The sequence below is a fragment of the Rhizophagus irregularis genome, chromosome 23 (assembly GCF_026210795.1).
Source record: "Rhizophagus irregularis chromosome 23, complete sequence".
Taxonomy (NCBI): Eukaryota; Fungi; Glomeromycota; class Glomeromycetes; order Glomerales; family Glomeraceae; genus Rhizophagus; species Rhizophagus irregularis.
In genome coordinates this window covers 2,594,043-2,613,910 of record NC_089451.1, presented here as the reverse complement: position 1 = coordinate 2,613,910, position 19,868 = coordinate 2,594,043, and the positions used below count along the sequence as shown (strand labels likewise).

At 27.3% G+C, this 19,868-nt stretch overlaps 3 protein-coding genes across 3 annotated transcripts; 2 read left to right on the top strand and 1 right to left on the bottom strand.

The window, feature by feature from the left end:
* Positions 1-2,412: 2,412 nt before the first annotated feature.
* OCT59_015536 (uncharacterized protein) lies at positions 2,413-5,090 on the top strand (the record flags this gene model as incomplete). Its single annotated transcript, XM_066140080.1, has 6 exons — positions 2,413-2,509; positions 2,659-2,769; positions 2,841-3,527; positions 3,619-4,025; positions 4,106-4,626; positions 4,706-5,090. 6 exons carry the CDS (start codon positions 2,413-2,415, stop codon positions 5,088-5,090), a joined length of 2,208 nt encoding a protein of 735 aa, XP_066002896.1.
* A 4,088-nt stretch (positions 5,091-9,178) lies between these two features.
* Positions 9,179-13,972, bottom strand: OCT59_015535 (uncharacterized protein; the record flags this gene model as incomplete). Its single annotated transcript, XM_066140079.1, has 13 exons — positions 9,179-9,680; positions 9,746-10,045; positions 10,122-10,221; positions 10,291-10,315; positions 10,385-11,304; positions 11,375-11,503; positions 11,676-11,952; positions 12,031-12,284; positions 12,361-12,476; positions 12,555-12,696; positions 12,775-13,089; positions 13,173-13,709; positions 13,798-13,972. 13 exons carry the CDS (start codon positions 13,970-13,972, stop codon positions 9,179-9,181), a joined length of 3,792 nt encoding a protein of 1,263 aa, XP_066002895.1.
* A 3,305-nt stretch (positions 13,973-17,277) lies between these two features.
* Positions 17,278-17,541, top strand: OCT59_015534 (uncharacterized protein; the record flags this gene model as incomplete). Its single annotated transcript, XM_025310424.2, has 1 exon — positions 17,278-17,541. One exon carries the CDS (start codon positions 17,278-17,280, stop codon positions 17,539-17,541), a length of 264 nt encoding a protein of 87 aa, XP_025182527.2.
* Positions 17,542-19,868: the final 2,327 nt, after the last annotated feature.

Here is a 19,868-nt window from a genome sequence, read left to right as displayed (position 1 = left end):
ACGGACCTTTTGAGATGCAAGTGAAATAATGCAAGGTGTAATATTTTTGTTCATTGTTCATTAGAAAAACTCTTTAAGTGCTAACTTATTTTTTATTGGATTGGAGTTTCAGATATTTAAGAAAATTCAGATATAATAAAATATTCATAATTAAGATAGTGATCCCTCAAATGCAAATATCAGCTTTGAACTTTAAAAATTTAGCAGGTATCAAGGAAATTCTCATTAGTCGGCTTTTGAACTTCAATAAACTCTTTAATAAATTAATTAAATTAATTAAACCTCGGACAGTTTTTTTTTTCTTTTTAAATAATGGCTATAAAAAAAAAACTTTTAATCAATAAAAGCTCGCGTGGATTTTTCTTAAATTATTGGCAAAATTAAATGTGAAGCTATGTTTTACTTAGGAGTTAAATTATCCAGAATTCATTAAGAGCTTTATTAAACGATGAAATATTATAATAGAATCATCGCTCATTATTTCAATAATTCTCTCTCGAGAATTTTAAATGCATTTAAACGTTAGTCCAAAGTACATCATCAATCACACTATTATATACTAATTAATAGCAATCTTTTTTTTTATAGATATTTTAAAAAAGTATAATTTAATGTCCAATGAATCGCTCATAATTTATAAAGTATTAATCCGGGATGTCATTAAATTCAACTTTCTTAATAGATTATCTATGTGAATGTTCAAGTAATTGGTGAAATCGGTTCTTTTGACCTGATCAATCTTTAATCTTTAAGAACAAATAATTTTTAGATATATAATTTTTTATTTTCTCAAATATTATAAGATTAAACATTAAGTTGATTCAAGATGCATACCTTGTGATAGATGAAAAAAAATTCATTTCTTAAAAAAGTAAAATTTACCGTATAATTATCATTATGTCAATAAATTAGCTAACGTGTTAAATTTTTGTAACTGCTATGATAATTCTTGAGCTTAGAACATCTTGTTGAACTCTCGTGCCTGTACTTACGGTCTTTTAATTAAAAAGGGAAAAAAATATTTACGTGTAGCTGCGCCACTACATCGGTTTCATCCTAAACTACATGAAATTATGATTGCAAATACACAATTTTTGAGCGCAAATTTCATGAAATTTTTAGGGGACGAGATCCTATAAAGAAATTAACTTAATTAACTTGTAACTAATTTATCAATTCATTTTGAGATTAATCTTTCAAGTTGAAATGTAATGATTTTTTGAATAGATATATGAGGTTTCCATTTATTACTTGGGTCTCTATTAGAATCTGCATTTTCTGAACTTTTAGCCCAATTTTTTTTTGGGTTTTTTGGTCGAACGCCAAAAATGACCAACCAAAATTAGATAATTTCTGTTTAGGTGACATTTAAAAAAAAAATATATATCAATAGAAGGAGTTCGAACTAAATTTCAATCTAAAGCAGTTCAATTTGCGATCGAAAATAAAAAAAATTTATTGGATAATTTTTGTACAACAAAATCTGACCGAAAAATGCAACCGACCGGAAATGAACAGGGCTAATGTTGTGGATCGTACGAATCTGTAAATGCTTCTGGTCTTAACCTTATAAGGTATTATCTAGATGTACAATGTGAATACCAAGACTTTTGTAGAAGCGTAATAAACATGTTCCGGTATAGGTTTTTGGTCTTGTTTGCTAGGTGTAGTGGTTGAGCTCAATGATAAAGGAAAATTACCATGTCATACTAATCTAATTTAATTAATACTGTTTGTTCACCCTAACTCATGATACACATAGACCATCTCAAATAAGAACTATCTGTACAGCCCAAATCATCTTAAAAGGAAATTGGGTCAGATTCGGAATTATATGGAATGACATGCACAGTACGTAATGTTCCAAAACCTTCCATGAAAAAGAAGCTAAAAGACGACTGAAAAAAAACCTTTTAAACTTTGGCGCTTGCAAACGCTAGCTTTGTTACTTTTTTTTTTTAAGGTTCAACTCATAAATTTATTAAAATTTAAAAACGTTAGCTTTGTCACACTAACATATATATAAAATTATCATATCAGAAAAACTTTTTCATCCCAAATTTGGATTTATGGGTTAGAAAGTATTTCATTTTACCAAAAAAAAAATCAAAAAGAATTTATGGTTAGATTAAATGCAAATCTAATCCATAAAAATGCTTCAAGATATGATTAATACATTCCAGGATATGATCATCATTTCGGCACTATCAATAACGAAAAATAGAAACCGTTATTTTGATTCTTTTTTTTCTTATTGAAGTATGAAATCGCCCCAAAGAATATCATCCCCAATTTTAAACAAAAAAATCAATCTATGACAATTGTTCATTTATTTAAGAAACCACGAAAATTAAAATGTTTGGATAAACAAATATTTTTTGTTTTAATTCAACTACAATCAAGACTAATACCATGCAAAACAACGGTAGAAATGTCGACGATGATTATGCTCTTGCTATGCAATTGCAAAAACAATTTGATGATGAATACCGTACAAATAATAATAATGGTAAATTGAATATTCATATTTGCAACCACTTTCTATTATATTATATTGTTATATGTATATGAAATATTTTTTTTTTTCTTGAAAAAATAAATTATGCTACGAGTAAAACGAAAATTAAAATTTTTTAAAACATGATCCTGATATTGTAGCTATTAATATTGAAGAAGAAATGGGTGCCTATGGAAACAACGATGCTATTGCTTTGAGTTTACAACAAATGTATGATAAAAAAAAGGACGCCTTTGAAAATGGTTATGAAGGCAAGTATGGTAATTGTAGTATGAATTTTTAATATGTTCTTTAATTCAAATTATGAAATTTAAATTTTTAGATATTGTCCCTCGTATGAGTAAAATGACGTTTAAACATCGAGATTATGAAGAGGAAACATATTCAAATAAAACTAAAAGCCAAAAAGAGAATGTTAACATAGGAAATTATTTTGATGAAGATGATACACCACCTCCTTATAGTACTCTTCAAACGTCTGTATATAACGATAACAATCCTTGGCATAATAATAACGATTCTTCTCAGAGATCTCAGCAAATGCCATGGAACCAAAAACAACAGACTTCTCCTGACCAATCCAACCTGCAAGGAATGCTAGCGCAGGTCTTGGAAGCATTACAAAACCAGCAAAATAATAACCAACCTGATCCCACGCGTAATAATAATTATGACCGATCTGATCATTTCATGCGTAATAATAATTATGGCCAACCCGATTATAATAATTTTAACCAATCTGATCACTTCAAGCGTAATAATAATTATGGCCAACCCGATTATAACAATTATAACCAATCTGATCACTTCAGACGTAATAATACTCCCGGTACTACGCGAAATAGGATCAACCTATCTGGTCAAGGAGTTTTCAAAGTTCTTTTATTAGGTGGAACCGGGACCGGAAAATCTACCATCATTAATACGATGGCAAATTACTTTTTAGGCGGTACTCTTGATAATCCTAAAATTGTCATTCCCACTAAGTATTATGAAGTTACTGAAAAAGGTAGATATCATCAAAATATTGGTTATAGGAATTGATCCTAGATCTAATTCGAATGCCATTAATTTGCATTTTTATATAATTACGATTTCAGAGTTCGCTAGTAAACATTCAGAAGCAAAATTTGACGATGTAACCAAGAGTCAAACCACAAAGTGCTATAATTATACTTTTAAACACTCCGATAATCCTGCCCACGAATTCATCCTCATTGACACTCCTGGACTGAGCGATACAAATGGTGTAAAGCAAGACGACAAGAACATTCAAGAGATTATTGATACTGCAATTTCTGCCGGTTCATTATCTGCTATCGTGATCATCGCAAATGGAACTGAAGCTAGAGTGACACCATCGATCAAGAGCACTTTAGTTATATTGGCAAATAACCTCTCTGATGACCTGATCGATCGAAATCTATTGCTTATTTTAACAAAATGTACAAAAAGTAGCGCTTCTTTCTCAGAAGATGCTTTCACGAAAGAAATCGCAAAACCAAAGGTTAGCATGTCATTCATTACTTTTTTAATTAATTATGCATTTAGATATATAACCACATTTATTGCTTTTTTTATCCTTAGAAAATTTTTTACATGGACAACCAAGCTTTCTGTACTAATCCTCAAATCTGGAAAAATGATGAAGATGAACGTCCTAATGTTCAATTTAATTGGGATAAGTCTGCTAGAACGATTGATAATTTATTGATGTCAATCACTGAGCTGTCTTCTATTTCAACTCAAGCCTTTAAGAATTACGGAGACAAAATCAAATCTGAAATCACTAAAGTGACTCGGGACATTGCAAATATTCAGCGAGTTCAGGACTCTATTGATGCAGCCCAGAAAGCTCTCCAAAAAACGGGAAACCAAAAGAATAATTTCGCCAACTATACAAAGACTGAAACAATTAAACTTAAGAAAATCGTTAATGCTAGTTACCATAGTACCCTTTGTATCTTTCATCTGAAGGATAGCATTGTTTGTCATGATAATTGTGGGCTTGAGTTTAATAATACTAGTTCTGGAACTAGCTACTTTAGTGGTTGTTTTTGTATGGGATCGGATGGTATATGTAATCAATGTGGATGTGGGCCTTCAAGGTAATCTTCAAACTCTACTATTTTATAATTTTTAATATTTAGCAATTCTTAGTTAGTCTCTATATATGATTTTATATAGCCATGTTCACGATAAGGTCAAATTAGTTGAACAAACCCAAACGATCAACAAGGTTCTTGAAGATATTAAAGCACAATATGACGATGCCAATCAACAACATCAAAAATACAGCAATGATGTAACCAGTTACCAATCATCCTTATCAACTCTCCAAACGGCTGCTAACGCTAAATACGGACATATTCACAAACTTTGCCATGATTTAAGTAAAATTTGTTCTCGATTCAATTTTGTTGATGAACTTCATACACATATTGAGAGTATGAAACAGGATTCGAGAATGATACAAAATATTAATCTACGAAAGAACGCTGAATTGGAGATTCAAAGGCTTGAGAAATTGGCAAATGATTTGTCTTCCAAACGAGGCAGGAATTATTCTTAGCCGTTGGAAAGTTATTAACAAAGCCTAAATACTTGTATTAGCGTTAAGAAAAGCAATGTAATTTAAAATGGTGTAGGCTATTAATTAATAAAATTATATGGTTATCACCGAATTTGGTAATCCAAGTATCATTATTAAATTTTTTACAGCAGGTTTTATCAGGTTATGAAAGGTAAAATCTTTTTTATTTGAAACAATAAATAATTCTGATAAAAATTAAAGTTAAAAAAAAAAATCAAATATACTATTGGGGTGCACTGTCAGCATAGTTTAACAAAACTATATCTGGTTATATAGTAAAATTTACTATTGAATATTTTTTTTTTTGTGATCGTCAATTCGTCATATTGGCTATTATATAAATTTTTCTAAGAAGTTTCCTATTAAATTGATGCAATTCCCCACTTTCATAACTCCGAATTCTTTTCACTATTTTTTTTTTTTTCAAAATTCAGCAAAAGTATCCCAAACAATTACTGTACATCTTTCATGTAATAGAAAGCTTTTTCCAATAAAAAATTATTTAAGTTTCGACAATAATAAGTATTTACTCTTGAATACATTTCCATAAGATAAAATTTTTTCTTTAGTATTTTTTCGAAAAAGCGAGATATTATGTTATTCAAGTTATTGAGTATTCTTTATATTTTTAATATTTATTAAATCCTAATTAAATGCAAAAGTTATCGAATTTTAAAACTTGGGGATTTTTCTAATAAAAGACAAAGAAAATTCTATCATATTAATTGATCATACATAGTTTTGATTTAATTAGTTGACAGCACACCCATTGTACTATTTAGATATTGCTCAATTACCCAAAAAACTCAAGCACATGATCATATAAAAATAATCATCACACGGCATCACACTCCATTAAGTATTGGAGGAACGGATCTTATTTATCACGTAGAGGTTGAATCCATTGTTTGAAAGATCGTTCAGATTTATAGATAGATTTAAATGGTTTAGCAGGTAGTCATTAAGCCAATGATAATCTATAATGATAAAGTAATAAATTTTATTCTTATAATTGATTTAGAATTTAATATCCGATGGATATCCAGCAGATAATGGATATCTAAAGTGTAATTTGTGTATAGCGAATCTATTGCTATATATAAATCGAAATAAATTTTATGACTGAAACATCAATTCCGGAAAGAATATTTATTTCAAAATTTTCTGCTTCAAACACTTACTTGTAATTTTAAATTACAATTTTACTGAAAATTCAAACGGATAACGGTTCAGTCTCTATTGTCACGCCTTATTTATCACTCTTCTTGTTGAGTATCATGATAACAGTGCATAATTCTGCATAACCAGGCCAGCTGTGCTTTTTTTGGAGTAACACTAGGGTAGTTTGAAAATTTGAAGAATTGATTGGACTCCATAAATATGCCCCGCTGTATTGGTTTTTATATATTATAACTAGGAATTGTTGTATGTGGCGAGGACAAATAATTATTTAAAAAAAGTTATATAATTTAAAAATTATTAATTAATTTATTTTTTTGGCTGGATATTTTTCAAAAATCATATTTATTCTAACTAAAAAAATTATTTATTTCGTTTATATTGCGATCCAAACCTAAAAGGCAAAAAAAAAATGAAAATTGCTAAAGTTCACCGGAGGTGATGATCACCGTACTAGCATTATGATGTACTTTCGACCAGAATTAAAAATCTAATAAAATACTGGCCGGCATTACATCATAATTTCACCACCGGTGATGTTTAGCAATACCAAATGAAAAAAAATTCTGGTTAAAAAAACCAAATCAAAAAGAAAAATTAAAAATATAAAAAAATTTCGGAAAAAAAAATTTGAAATTTTTTAAAGTTTGGATACTTGCGGTGATAGCAGCTGATTCGAACGAGCCAGAAATAAAATCCATATAACATAAAATACAAATTTGTTTTTTTTTATGTACAATGTTTATAAAATATACATTACTATAAATACCGTATAACGGGGGCCACAGTACCCCGGGTATGATACAGATTCCCACCATTGCGTGAGTTTTTATTATTAGTAGATATGTATAAAACTTATATAATAATTGGGTATTTATCATGAGTAATACCTAGGTATTTATTAAATTATTTTAAATAATAAAATCGGTAAAAAATGGGAGTTCTTTTTTGTAGTACTGTGCACTGTGGCCCGCAAAATACGGTAAAGAATTCAGGATTTAAGTGCATTAATATCGAATTCCCAATATGGAAGTATCGTAAATAATGCGGATCAGAATTGCTAATGTAATGCCGTAACTTACCTAGTAAATTTATTAATTGCGGTGCGCAGTATTATATTTAATATTAGTATATAAATTTTTAGTTTAAAATTGTATTTTAATTGGTCCGGAATGACATTAAACTACCAACAAATAGGATATTGGTCCGCAATGACGTTAAACTAATGAATATTAAGTCAGATGACTAGAACATCAGGTGATTAATTTATAGATCAGGACGTTAAGGAAAATGAAATTTGTAAAACCCAAAGATGGACATTGTTTGGAACAACATTTTTGTTGTTGGGAAAATATTTATTTTTGAGCAACATTTTTTACCACTTGAATATTTTTGAGAAAATGTCTAATGCAGTAAAGGATAATCCAACAGGTTAAGGTGATACAAAAATATACATAAAAAGGGAAAGATCATGACTTAAAAATCAAGTTACGAATTTTTGGAAAATAATTTTGGAATTTTAGGATAAATATTTAACCATTATATAATATTATTAAACCAAGCATAATATTGTATTTATTTATATTATTATTAGGGTATTATTTTGTCAATACCTATGGTGGCAACGTGACTTATCACGGGCATAGGTGTTACACTAATAATAGATGTCCCCGTAAACAATGATCAAAATTTAATTTGGATTAGCCACACAAATTTCATTCGATTGCCATTGGAACTTACACATTATATCATGCATACAATTCAATTTATTTATATGGGAGAGTAATCTAAACGTTAGACATAGTTATATAGATTCTTGATCGCTCATAGTATAATACGCGGGTAAGATTACTTAAGAAGTTTTTTAGTCAAGTATTGAATACTAAAATTCAAATCACTTTTTATATTTTTGATTTTTTTTAAATTCCATATTGACATTAACAACATCATAATCACAACTTGAACTTTTATCGAAATCTCTTCCTTAAAATACGTTTTGTAAATGTCTTTTTTTCTTCAAAATCTTTATATATAGCACCTTGATCACCCTATCTTGTACGATATCATACCATTCTTCTAAAGATTTTGATTGTCAAAAATAATAAGATATTTTTGTTCAGGCTCAGGATTCCAAAAATGAATATAATACAATGCTTCATAATCAGCTATGTGATTACTCGATGTCGTAATAAAGTTTGTCTATATTTAGTTTCTATATTTCCATGCACACCACTAAAAAAATGAATGTATAAATAAAAGATACTATCAAATAATAAAAAAATCTCACCTCTTAATTGATCTCATTGCTAAGAGCGTAATTTTTCTTCTCTCCTTTTCATTTTTTTTAGATCAAAAGATAAATAGCGATTCCTTTTTTAATCTCTGATCGTGTATTAATTATAGCTTCATCAGATTTATGATCAAACGAATGGCAAATCTTATTTTACTAAGATATCTTTCTTTCGTACTTTTTATTTTCTTCTCTTTTGCTTATTTCATGTCTTCTTCAATGTTTACGTGAGATATTGTGACATGCTGTAAATAAAATATCCACTATCATTCTTCTTAGTATTCTTAGTATGACATATTTGATATATCAAAAGACCATTTAAATGAATCGTTCTTTTCATCTTCTTTCAAGCTACTTTCTTATTTTTATTGTCCATAGAATGAACACCATTTTTAATTTATTCTTTTCTCTTTTCGTAATAAAAAACAGTTTTTATTAAAAAAAATTTAAAATAAAGATGGAATCACTTTCCATTTTTGTAAAAAAGAAATATATATATATAAGCTGACATATTTATTTGAAAGAAATTAATATATTATGTGTATATATATATATATAAAAGAAAATCACAAAATTGTTAAATAAATTAAAATAAAATTTACAAAATCTCATATTTCTCCATTTTCTCTAATTTATGATACAATTTTTCAACATTAGCTTTTAAATCAATTTTCATATCATTAATTTCTTCAATTTCTTCAATTTCTTCAATTAAATTTTTACTTTTAAATCTTTTAATCAAATATTCAATATTATTATTCATTTCATTACCTATATTTTTAAAATTTTCAATTCTCTTTTTAATATTATTATCATCATTACATTCCAAAATAGAAAATTTATCATAATCTTTTTCTTTAAAAACATGTTTATCAATGAATTTTTCTTCAATATCTTTATAAATAAGACCGGGTCCATCTTTTCTTACATTATACCATTCTTCAATAGTTTTAGTTTGACAATAATAATAAATATGTTTTGGTTCAGGTTCGGGACTCCAAAGATGAATATGATGCAATGCTTCATAATCTGCTATGAAATTTGCTTGATGTCTTAACAAAATTAGCCTACTTGTAGCTGTTACACTTTCATATACGCCACTAAAAAAGACAAAGCAATTAAATAAGTGGAAATATTAAGTAATTCATATTTACAAAAAGCTTACCTCATAAAAGCTATTAACATGTTTTGTAAAACGAATACCAGGAATATACTAGCAATAAAAGTATATGAATCAACAGCCCAAAAATCAAATCTATCTATTTGAACCCAAATATTACTAGTCCAAAAATATGCAGCCATTATTGCTTTAGAAAAGGATGTAAATGGATTATCGTCAGATTTGGGATCAAAATCGGACTTAAGTTTAATATTAAATGTCTCATTTGTTAAAGAATTTGTAGCAACTCCACTATATGTAGAATCTTTCATCCTAATATTTGCAGGATCCTTGAGCAACACAACCCTACATAAATTAAAAAAGTAAGAAAAATTAATAATATTGAAATTTGAATAAATTGGGAAGAAAAATGTTTCCATACATTGTGTGTGCAAATGCAAATACCACAATCATCATAAATATAAAAAATGGAAGTATTTTTTTAAAGACAATTATGAAGTGGTAAATATAAATTCCAATTACTAGTATCAAACGAAATAGAATATGTTAGTTATATGAATAATAATTTTATATAAATTTTGTATTATTACCTGATATTAGACGAAGGTAGAGGATCTAAGATTGCTAAAATTAGTTAATTAATCATATAAAAGCTTAAATAATCAAATACAAATCAAAGATTACCAATTCAATCCAAACCAAGAAAATTGAGAATGAAATCGCAATAATTAATCCATTGTTAATTTCTTTAACACTTTCAAAACCATCAGAAAATTGATAATTTTTAAGCATTATTGTCATTATTGTTACAGCAAATACAGTAGAAATTACATCAGAAATATTAAATATTTCACTAAAATATTTCTTAAATCCACGATAACGAAGCTGTAAAACTTCAGTAATAAGTTGATAAATTGATAAATAATAGAACACAATAATCAATATAAACAAAAAATTTTGATTAATAATAGTGCTATGATCCAAATATGCCCAGCTAACTAACCCAAAACAAGTGGCAAAAACAAGAAACCGAATGAAGAGAGAAAAGAAGAAATTTTTTGCTTTTTGCCATTGAAAATTGATAACCGCTTCAATTGCTGGATTGTCATAAATATCATGTGTATCATCATTCTCACACAATATTGTCCTAGAAAAGGGGCTTAGCTTAATTCTCTCAGATTGACCAATTTTGTACAATCGTGGTATGAATAGCAATAGAATAATATTTAATAATATCTTTAAAAAATTATACTCTACTTTTTTCTCTACAATATTATTTGTAGTAAAACCGGGAAGTGGAACCACTCGTAAAGCTAACGTCGATTTTCCAAGTTCATTATCAAAATTTTCATACATTATTACTATATCATTTTTTAATTTGATTATACTATCATACAAAGATTTAAATGGGGTTCGAATCCAATAATCGTACCACCCATATTTAATAGACTTCAGTTTGACTATAGGACTGAATGCTCTAAATTTAATGTTATGATTACGTCTTTCTAAGTATACCCTTGGAATAATTTCATTAGAATCTTGAATCAAGGAATGATCCTGATTTATAAAACATTCTCTAGAAAATAATTTTCTAGCATAATCATCTATTTAATAATATAAAAATTGTAAATTTATTCTTTCCGAATAAAAATTAATTAGAATAAAAATACAAACCATAATTATATTTAAATAACAAAGGAATTGCCTTAGAAACGGTACACATCCAATCTGCATAATTAGTTGCACGTCTAGAATAATATTCCAAAAAATAAGCAATAGCATTCGTATCTTTAAGTTCACGTCCTATAATAATAAAGCAATTTAGTTGTAAATTACAAAAATATTTACTAATTAATGATTGTTAAATTATTTGAAAACCCAAGTAACTAATGATGTTAAATAATGCTATTGGACTTGCCTTTGTAATGATAAATTACTAATTCCATATTATTTCTTGGCACGATTTTTTTATTACCTATTAGCATATCATTGCTTTCATCAAAGTCAAGATCATCATCTCTTAAAAACATTTTTCCTGGCCATAATTCACTATTTGGTATATGTCGAACCACACTGCTTTCAGTAGTTTCCTCTTCATCTCCAAATAGTATGAATTTTATCAAATAATCACAATCACCAAGAATCAAATTTTTCATAACATTATATCGAACATCCAACAATCTAAAATTTTCTGGTTCATATTTAGCAAATTTCCAAACTATATGTTCAATATAGCTAAACATTTTTTCGTACTTTTTGATTAAAAAAAAAAAATATTAATTGCTTTGTTTTCTAAAAATGAATAAATTCATTTATTAAAATCAACCTACTTCGTGTATTCTAATGTAATTATTTGCAAGATGGTTACTACTTTTAAAACGCTTATTAAGATGTACTAATGCTTTACAAGCGTGTGTTACCATATGAAATTTTTCTATAATATATTTTAATTTAATTACTTTTTCTTTCCTTTTCACCTTTATACCTTCATTTTTATCAATTATCTCAATTATCTCTTGTTTTCTTTTCTCCTTTTCTTCTTTGTTCATTTCTTTGTTTTCATTAATCTCTTTTAATTTTTGTTCTATTTCATTTATTTCTTTATTTTCTTCATTTATATAAATCCCAAATTGCAAATATTAGCCCTTCTTTTTCCAGACCTTTCCCTATTATAAGCAACTTTTCATCATTTTCAATAAATTCCAATAAATATATTCGTTCTATTTCTTTAAAACTTTTAAAAGCAACTTCTAAACCATTTTTTATATAATACAACCTAATAAACACAAAATTAGTCATAATGTAAAATTTTACAACTACATTCACTCACGTACCATCCTACCATGTAACTTACCTTATAGTATTATTTCCTCGAGTAAAACAAAGTTGTAATCTACTAAAAGAAAAGGCGTTGTCGTTGGAGTTTAATGTGAAATAATTCTTGTTTTTACTTTTTTTTATAGTAGTCTCTAATTCCATTTTTGCAAGATCATAAACTAGAAATAGATTATAGTTATATTAATAATAATACATCTACTATAATATCTTTAAGAGGAAAGGACTTCAAGCTTCACCTTTAAGTAATAACACATCATTTTTGTATTGTGGAACAAAAAAATATTTATCATAAATACATGATAAAAGTCGTTTCATGCAATTATCAGTGTACCAAATATCTAATTCACGTCTAATATTAGTTGGATATTCAAACTTTTCATTCAAATTAAAAGAATCAAAATGATCATCAAATTCAAAATTATATATCCCACGAAAATTCAATATTATAAATCTTTTTATTCGAGAATCGTTTAACGATTTTGAATCGTCTTTACTTGAATCATCAATAAATCTACATATTCCTGAAATTTGATTAGAATAATGACAAGTCACTGTATTAAAAACGTAATTTTCCTTTCCAATTTGATTTTTTTTTAGGTCAAAACGATAAATAGCGATTCCTTTTTTATTTCACTAATCTTATTTGTAGGTCTTGGTTTCATATTAATTGCAATATCGCAAGCTTCGTCAGGTTTATTACCTTCATCTTTTAATTCATACTTTTCAGACAGTGACGAACATTTAAATCTTATTTTATTAAGATTTTCTTTTTTATAATCATTCTTTTTATTATCAATTTTTTTATTTTCAGTTCTCCTCATATCCATGTTAACGTTTATATGAGATATAGCGATAAGAATAAAAGATCCGCCATCATTAATCTCTTGCATGTTTGATATATCAATAGACCATTCAAAGTCGCTTGCATTGATTATATCGCTGTCTAAAGAATCGACTTCAAATAAAGAAGGTTTATATTCTTCTTTATAGAATTTTTCAATCATAAAGTCATTATTTATTTTAAAATAAGTGATAGTTTGACCAATATCATCTAGTTCATCAAGGTTGTCGAGTCCACAATATTTATTATTATCGTTGGAATTGACTTCTTTCTTACTGGATGTGAATGGACGATGATCTTTATTTTCCAATATTTTAATCCGAAGGTTTGCTATTTATTTATTCATTTATTTAATAAAAAAAAAAATCATTAAAATTATTATATTAAAATATATATAAATTATTTTCTAATAACTTACCCGTATCAAATGTAACAATAAATTTTCCATTTTGAGAAATTGCAATTCGATAATCTTCCTTTTTAGAAATATCATCAATTCCATAATTTACTTCTTTAATCGGAACTTGATTCCTAAATGAGTATATATCTTTGATATTTATAGTTTTGATCCAATTTAAAAAGTTTTTAATCATGTTTTCGTTAAAATAACTTATTTTTTTTTTTAAAAAAAAGGAATATTTGATGAAAGTCAATTTATTTTAAGTAGAGGTGATAATGAAGATATATATAAATATCTACAAGTTGTACTAATCTAACTAAATTAATACTAGTTGTTCAACTCTAACTCGTGATACCCTTGCCCTATAAAAATTCTATCGTTATTTCTGTAAAACTCCATAAAAATGAGGCTTTCGCAGATCCATTCATGGAAAATGTAAATAATTTGATAAATTCCGTGATATAAGGATATTACGGAAAAAAGATGGAATATAAAAAACAGATCGACTTTTTTACAGGGCTGAGCTATCCCAATTCCCAAATAAGAACTATCTGTCTATCTGTACATCCCAATAACACAATCAGAAGTTACAATGAAACGGATTATGTAATGCCGTTGTCATTTTGATTATTTAAATTAATAAATTATGGCTATTATGCAAGATCCGATAAGATTGCAGACCACATTTACATGATGAAAGTGATCATTATGCAAATGACATGCATGTCATATACCATAAAATCATAAATTTAAGACGATAGTTGTTCTTTCTCTTTGTGTAAAAGCCAAAAATGGGTTTTATTACGACATAATCGACATATTGTTATGATGTAGTGAAACGTTTCGCCATTGTTAGCCGAACCTCCTTATTATAAATTCGGAAATACGTTTATTTTGTAGATCATTTTGGGCTATACTATTTTCGTCATTGAATTAGGAATTTAATTTGTAATACGTATTGCAACATGGTTAAAAATCCTAAATAATTAGCCAATAGAAATTATGATCTTTATAGGTCATAATTACTATTGGCTAATTTATTATGTTTATTTATAGATTTTATGATTTTTAAGCATGCTACGACTGCTACGTATCGCAATCATTTAACAACGTCTTTTCTAGGTAATAGATAGAAAATAAGATTTTTTCATTTTTCTGATAAACTTTCCGTTAACTTCCGTAATCAAACAGATTTTCTTTTTTTAAAAAAAGAAAACCTGTTTGTCACGAATTATTATATTTTCTATGTACTAATATTAATTTAATTATCGAAGCAAACAAATGATACGAGAGATTTATGATGAATTGATAATCAATCATATCCTAAAATGCATGTAAATTTGGTGTATTATTAGTATTTTTATGGATTAGTTTTTATATTTTTTAATCTAATCGTAATTCCCAATTTGGTCGCAAAAACTTTTATATCCCCACAACACTTTGTAGATACTAGTTATTACCGGATATTTTTACTGGAACGTATGGTTCCGTTATAAGCACAAATACATCCTCAAGACCTCAACTTCAAATAATAAATCCTTTGAACGCAAATTATGGGTAATGAGTGTAATGATAGAATATTAGGATTAAATATCATATCATTGTTTAAAAAATTTTAATTTTATAAACTTAGAAAATTATTAATTAATGTTAATATTTGAATGGACAATGGTTTCTCTATTGATCGGAATAAATTATGAAATAATTTCTAAATCATCACTGATAAGTTTATTAGTTTAAATTTAAATCTCTAAACTATTTTTTTTAAATACAGACATGATATTTTATTATAAATGGTTAAGAATAACAAAAATTAAAAATTCCCAATTAGTAATCAGAAAGATATTAGTTACTATTTTCTCATCTTACAACCCACGTCCAAAACAAGTAACAATTCATAATTATCAATGACGTAAAATTTATTATTGGAATTATATATAGTATATCGTATTTATTTTTTTTTCTTATTCTTTCCGTTCTTCCTTCAAAAGAAATATATGCTCACTTGTAATAATTAATTACCTAAAAGATATTTTAAAATCGCAATAACAATAATTCAATAAAAAAAATAATACATATTAAAAATTTAATAAATATAATAAGTTTCTTTCCTTTAACATTAACGACACGAAAAAAATTTTGAAATCTTACTTGATTTAAAAATCATATATGTATATTCCGCTTTCCCTATAGATAAAAATAAATATGAATATGTTAAAGTATAAACGGTTCTAATTCGCAAGTAACGTGCATTTAATTAATAGTCACCATACTATTTAATTAGACTGATTTTCATAACTATCAAATTCATGTTTTCATATTTATACTCATGTTAAAAATATTTCTGTTTGACAATACACAGTTATTAGAACATAATAAAGGCCCAATGCGCAGTTTAATATCTCTAAATTTAATAGACGTTTAAATATCATTTATTTCATTTTATTTTAGCAAATTTTTTATCAGTTCATAAATTAAGCTATGAAATTTATCGTTCCATTTTACAAATAAAAATTTATTATGAACTTAATTATACACATTAAATAAACTTTATTTATACAAAAGTCATTGGATATTCTAATGAGTTAAGAATTTTATATTACAATTACGGAATATTGAAGGAAATAATTTTTCAATTATCGTATTAGGTAAATAAATAAATAAATATATATATTTTTATGATAATGATATGTAATGACTATGAATCACCAATGAGAATATCAATAGTTATACTATCTCAATTTACAAAATATATTTAATAAATGTACTTTTATTCATTATTTATTTATTTCATCAATTTCATCCTTATAAATTTAATTGTTTTACTTAATATATAAATATCTTTCGCATATTTTCTTATTAATACACAATCTTCAATACTGTCCTAGTTAAATAAATAATGGTGTAGTTAGAATATATAGAAAGTAAGTAACGGAAATTGGCTAAGTAAGTAACGTAAAGTCACATGATCTATTACGTTACTTCTCTTATATAAGGTACGGAACGTAAATTTTTTTGGTAAACAAACCGATCAAGCATCTTAAATACACTCATGGTTTAGATTACCCTAACTATGGTTTTGAAACTTCTTACATCAACCGTAATATCGGTCATGTGACATTGCAGACTATTAATGAGGACGCCCCGAACACTCTTACTAATGAACTGATTTCTACAGTGGAACCGTATAATCCCGTTCCCAACATGTTTATTCCTATGAAATATAGAAATATTATTCCTCAAGAACCTCTTTATACCGACCAATAGTTCCTGGTTCTCGTGAATGGTTTACCTATATGTATAATTTAGAACGCAATTTACCTCCACGCTCTACTCGCGCAACACGTCGGGCACAGAGATTAATTGACGAAAGAAAACCGAGTACAACAAGAACTCAGAGAAGGATTTCCCCTACATGGCACGTCTGCAAAGCGATTCTTCAAGCGCAAAAACATAAAGAAAATTTTAACAGATAGAAGTATCGAACACTATGATACAATGACAGATTTTATGAAAAGCTATTGCGACTCCAATAATAGTGAACATCAAATTATACTCTATAAAGAGATGGAAGAATTCAATAAACATTTTGGTTCCAATACCCACACTACTGTCCGCAACCGAGTTTATCATTTCTTACCGCCAGGAGCATCGACTGACACTTCAGATGACACCAAAGAAATCGAACGCAGGCCTAATAAACGCATATACGCGTCAAGTACTAATTTACTCCCTGATTTTAGATCACAAGTTCCCAAATGAAGACGACCTTATCCTGCCTTAGCTGATGACTATACAGAAGCAGGTCCTTCACGTCACGCACCTAACAAATAATTATCTTTTAGATATATATAGAGTCAAATTTTATTTTCTCACATAATTTTGGTTTTTCTCTCTTACTTTTAGTATAGCTATTGCTATTTGTGTTTCTCTTTTTTTTTCTCAAAAACAATTTAGAATAGTGTGAATCAATCCAACCATGACAGTATTTACGGTTGGCGACCTTTTGGTTGAAAGAAAATACGGATCTTTTTTTTAAGATTGTTTTTTTAAGATTGCACTTATAATGTGTAGTACGCCAACAACTTCTATATATATTTCGTATATTGTTCTCTTATTAGTTAGTCTTTATTATCTTAGGATTTTATTATTCCTTTGTTGGTAGTAGCATAGGATTAGACTACGTTCATCATTTAATTAGAAGTTTGGGTCCGTTCTGTAATGGATGATAGCGAGAAGTAGGATAAATTCCCTTTCGGGGGTATATGTTCTGTTTAATTATCTGTCCAACTTCACATAAAATAAAATAAAATAAAATAAAATAATTTTTTTTGGTAAATACTTTACGCTACTCTTATTACTAAGGTCATCGATCACGTGACGGATTTAATATTTTTGATTGGCAAAATTGGCCACATGGTCGCGTCATGTTTATTTCCTCAGTTCTTTCGGTCTCAAGGTATTTTTATTTTTATCTCTAACTTACATTTTGATTACACTTTGTTTCTTACTAACTTTATTTCATCATTTTTAGGTCCTTTAGTCCTTCCAGTTCTGCAATTAAGGTTCAGTTGTTTTTTACTATACGTTTCGTTTCTTACTCATTTTTTTATTTTTTATTTATTTGTTTCTGTTTCATATTTCGTTTTTCACTAATTTATTTCATTTTTTTTTAGATATTTTAGTTCTTTCGGTTCTACAATTAATAAAGGTATGCTTTTTTATTTTTTATTTATTTTTTTTATTTCATTTTTATCTTATATTTCGTTTCTTACTAACTTCATTTTTTTTTACTTTATGGTTTTATTTTTTACTTGGTTTCCTATCATTACCCAACCTCTTATCATGATCTTTTTTTATTTTTTGTCTCTCATCATTTTTAACCTCATATTACTTCTCATTATTCGTCTCCCATTATTTTCTATTACATATTTTCATTTTCCATTATTTCTTTTTCTCTCCTGTTTACTTCCCATCATTTCTTTATGTCTCTCATCGCTTCTTTTCGTTTCCCATCACTCCTTTTTGTCTCCCATCACTCCTCTTTGCTCGTCTCCCATCACTCTTTTTTGTCTCCCATCACTCCTTTTCGTCTCCCATCACTCTTTTTCATTATTCATCATGTCCTATTTCTCCTTTTTGTTTCCTATCACTTCTAATTACTCTTTTTTACTCCCTTTCTTCTTCTATTACTTTCCATTACTCCATTGTTATTTCATTTTTTTATTAGCATCTTTCTCTTTGATCAATGTCGGTAATTTTTTATTTATTGTTATTGTATCTTCATTAAAAATAAATACAGTGATTTAAATTTTAATATTTGCAAATAAAATTTCATTAAATCAATAAAATTTTAACCGATCAAAAATTAGCTAAGTTAAAAAAATCAGCCATCAGCCGATTAATAAATTTACTTTATATATTGTACATCATGTGAAATATTTGAAAAAATAACCCAGATGATGTTTAGTACCATATATAAGGGGAGTAACGTAAATTGACCTAAAATAGTAATTTTACGTTACTTACTTAGCCAATTTCCGTTACTTACTTGCTACCTACCGGTGTAGTTAGCCGAAAAATAATTAGATCATCGTGGAATTCCAGGGATTTTCTGCGATTAAACCGGACCCGGATGATCGGCAATCAGGAATTCAGCTTCGTTTTTCGGCTAACTGCACCATTATGTAAATAAATACTAATAATATTTTAGGTGAATGATTATTAAAGTTGACAAATTATTAACTAAAAGAATCGAGTAATAATTTCTTTATAAAGTTTAAAGAATTTTTTCTTTAAAAGAAAATATTATTTCGATGTAAAAAGATTTTCAACTTGTAGATCATCGGACTTTTTTCGATTTGCCTGATCTGCATACTAAATACTAGCCGAAATAAGAAATTGTTATATCAGCATTTCTTCCATGGAATTCTAGAACTTTTGAATCGAAAAATAGAAAAATACAAGTTCTATAAAGAATTTATAATAAATTTAAATGGAAATTATAAATAACGCCAAATAAACATAAATATCGTTATAATTGAGCTCAACCCTTTTTGAATCTTTTCTGACCTTTTAAATATAACCAT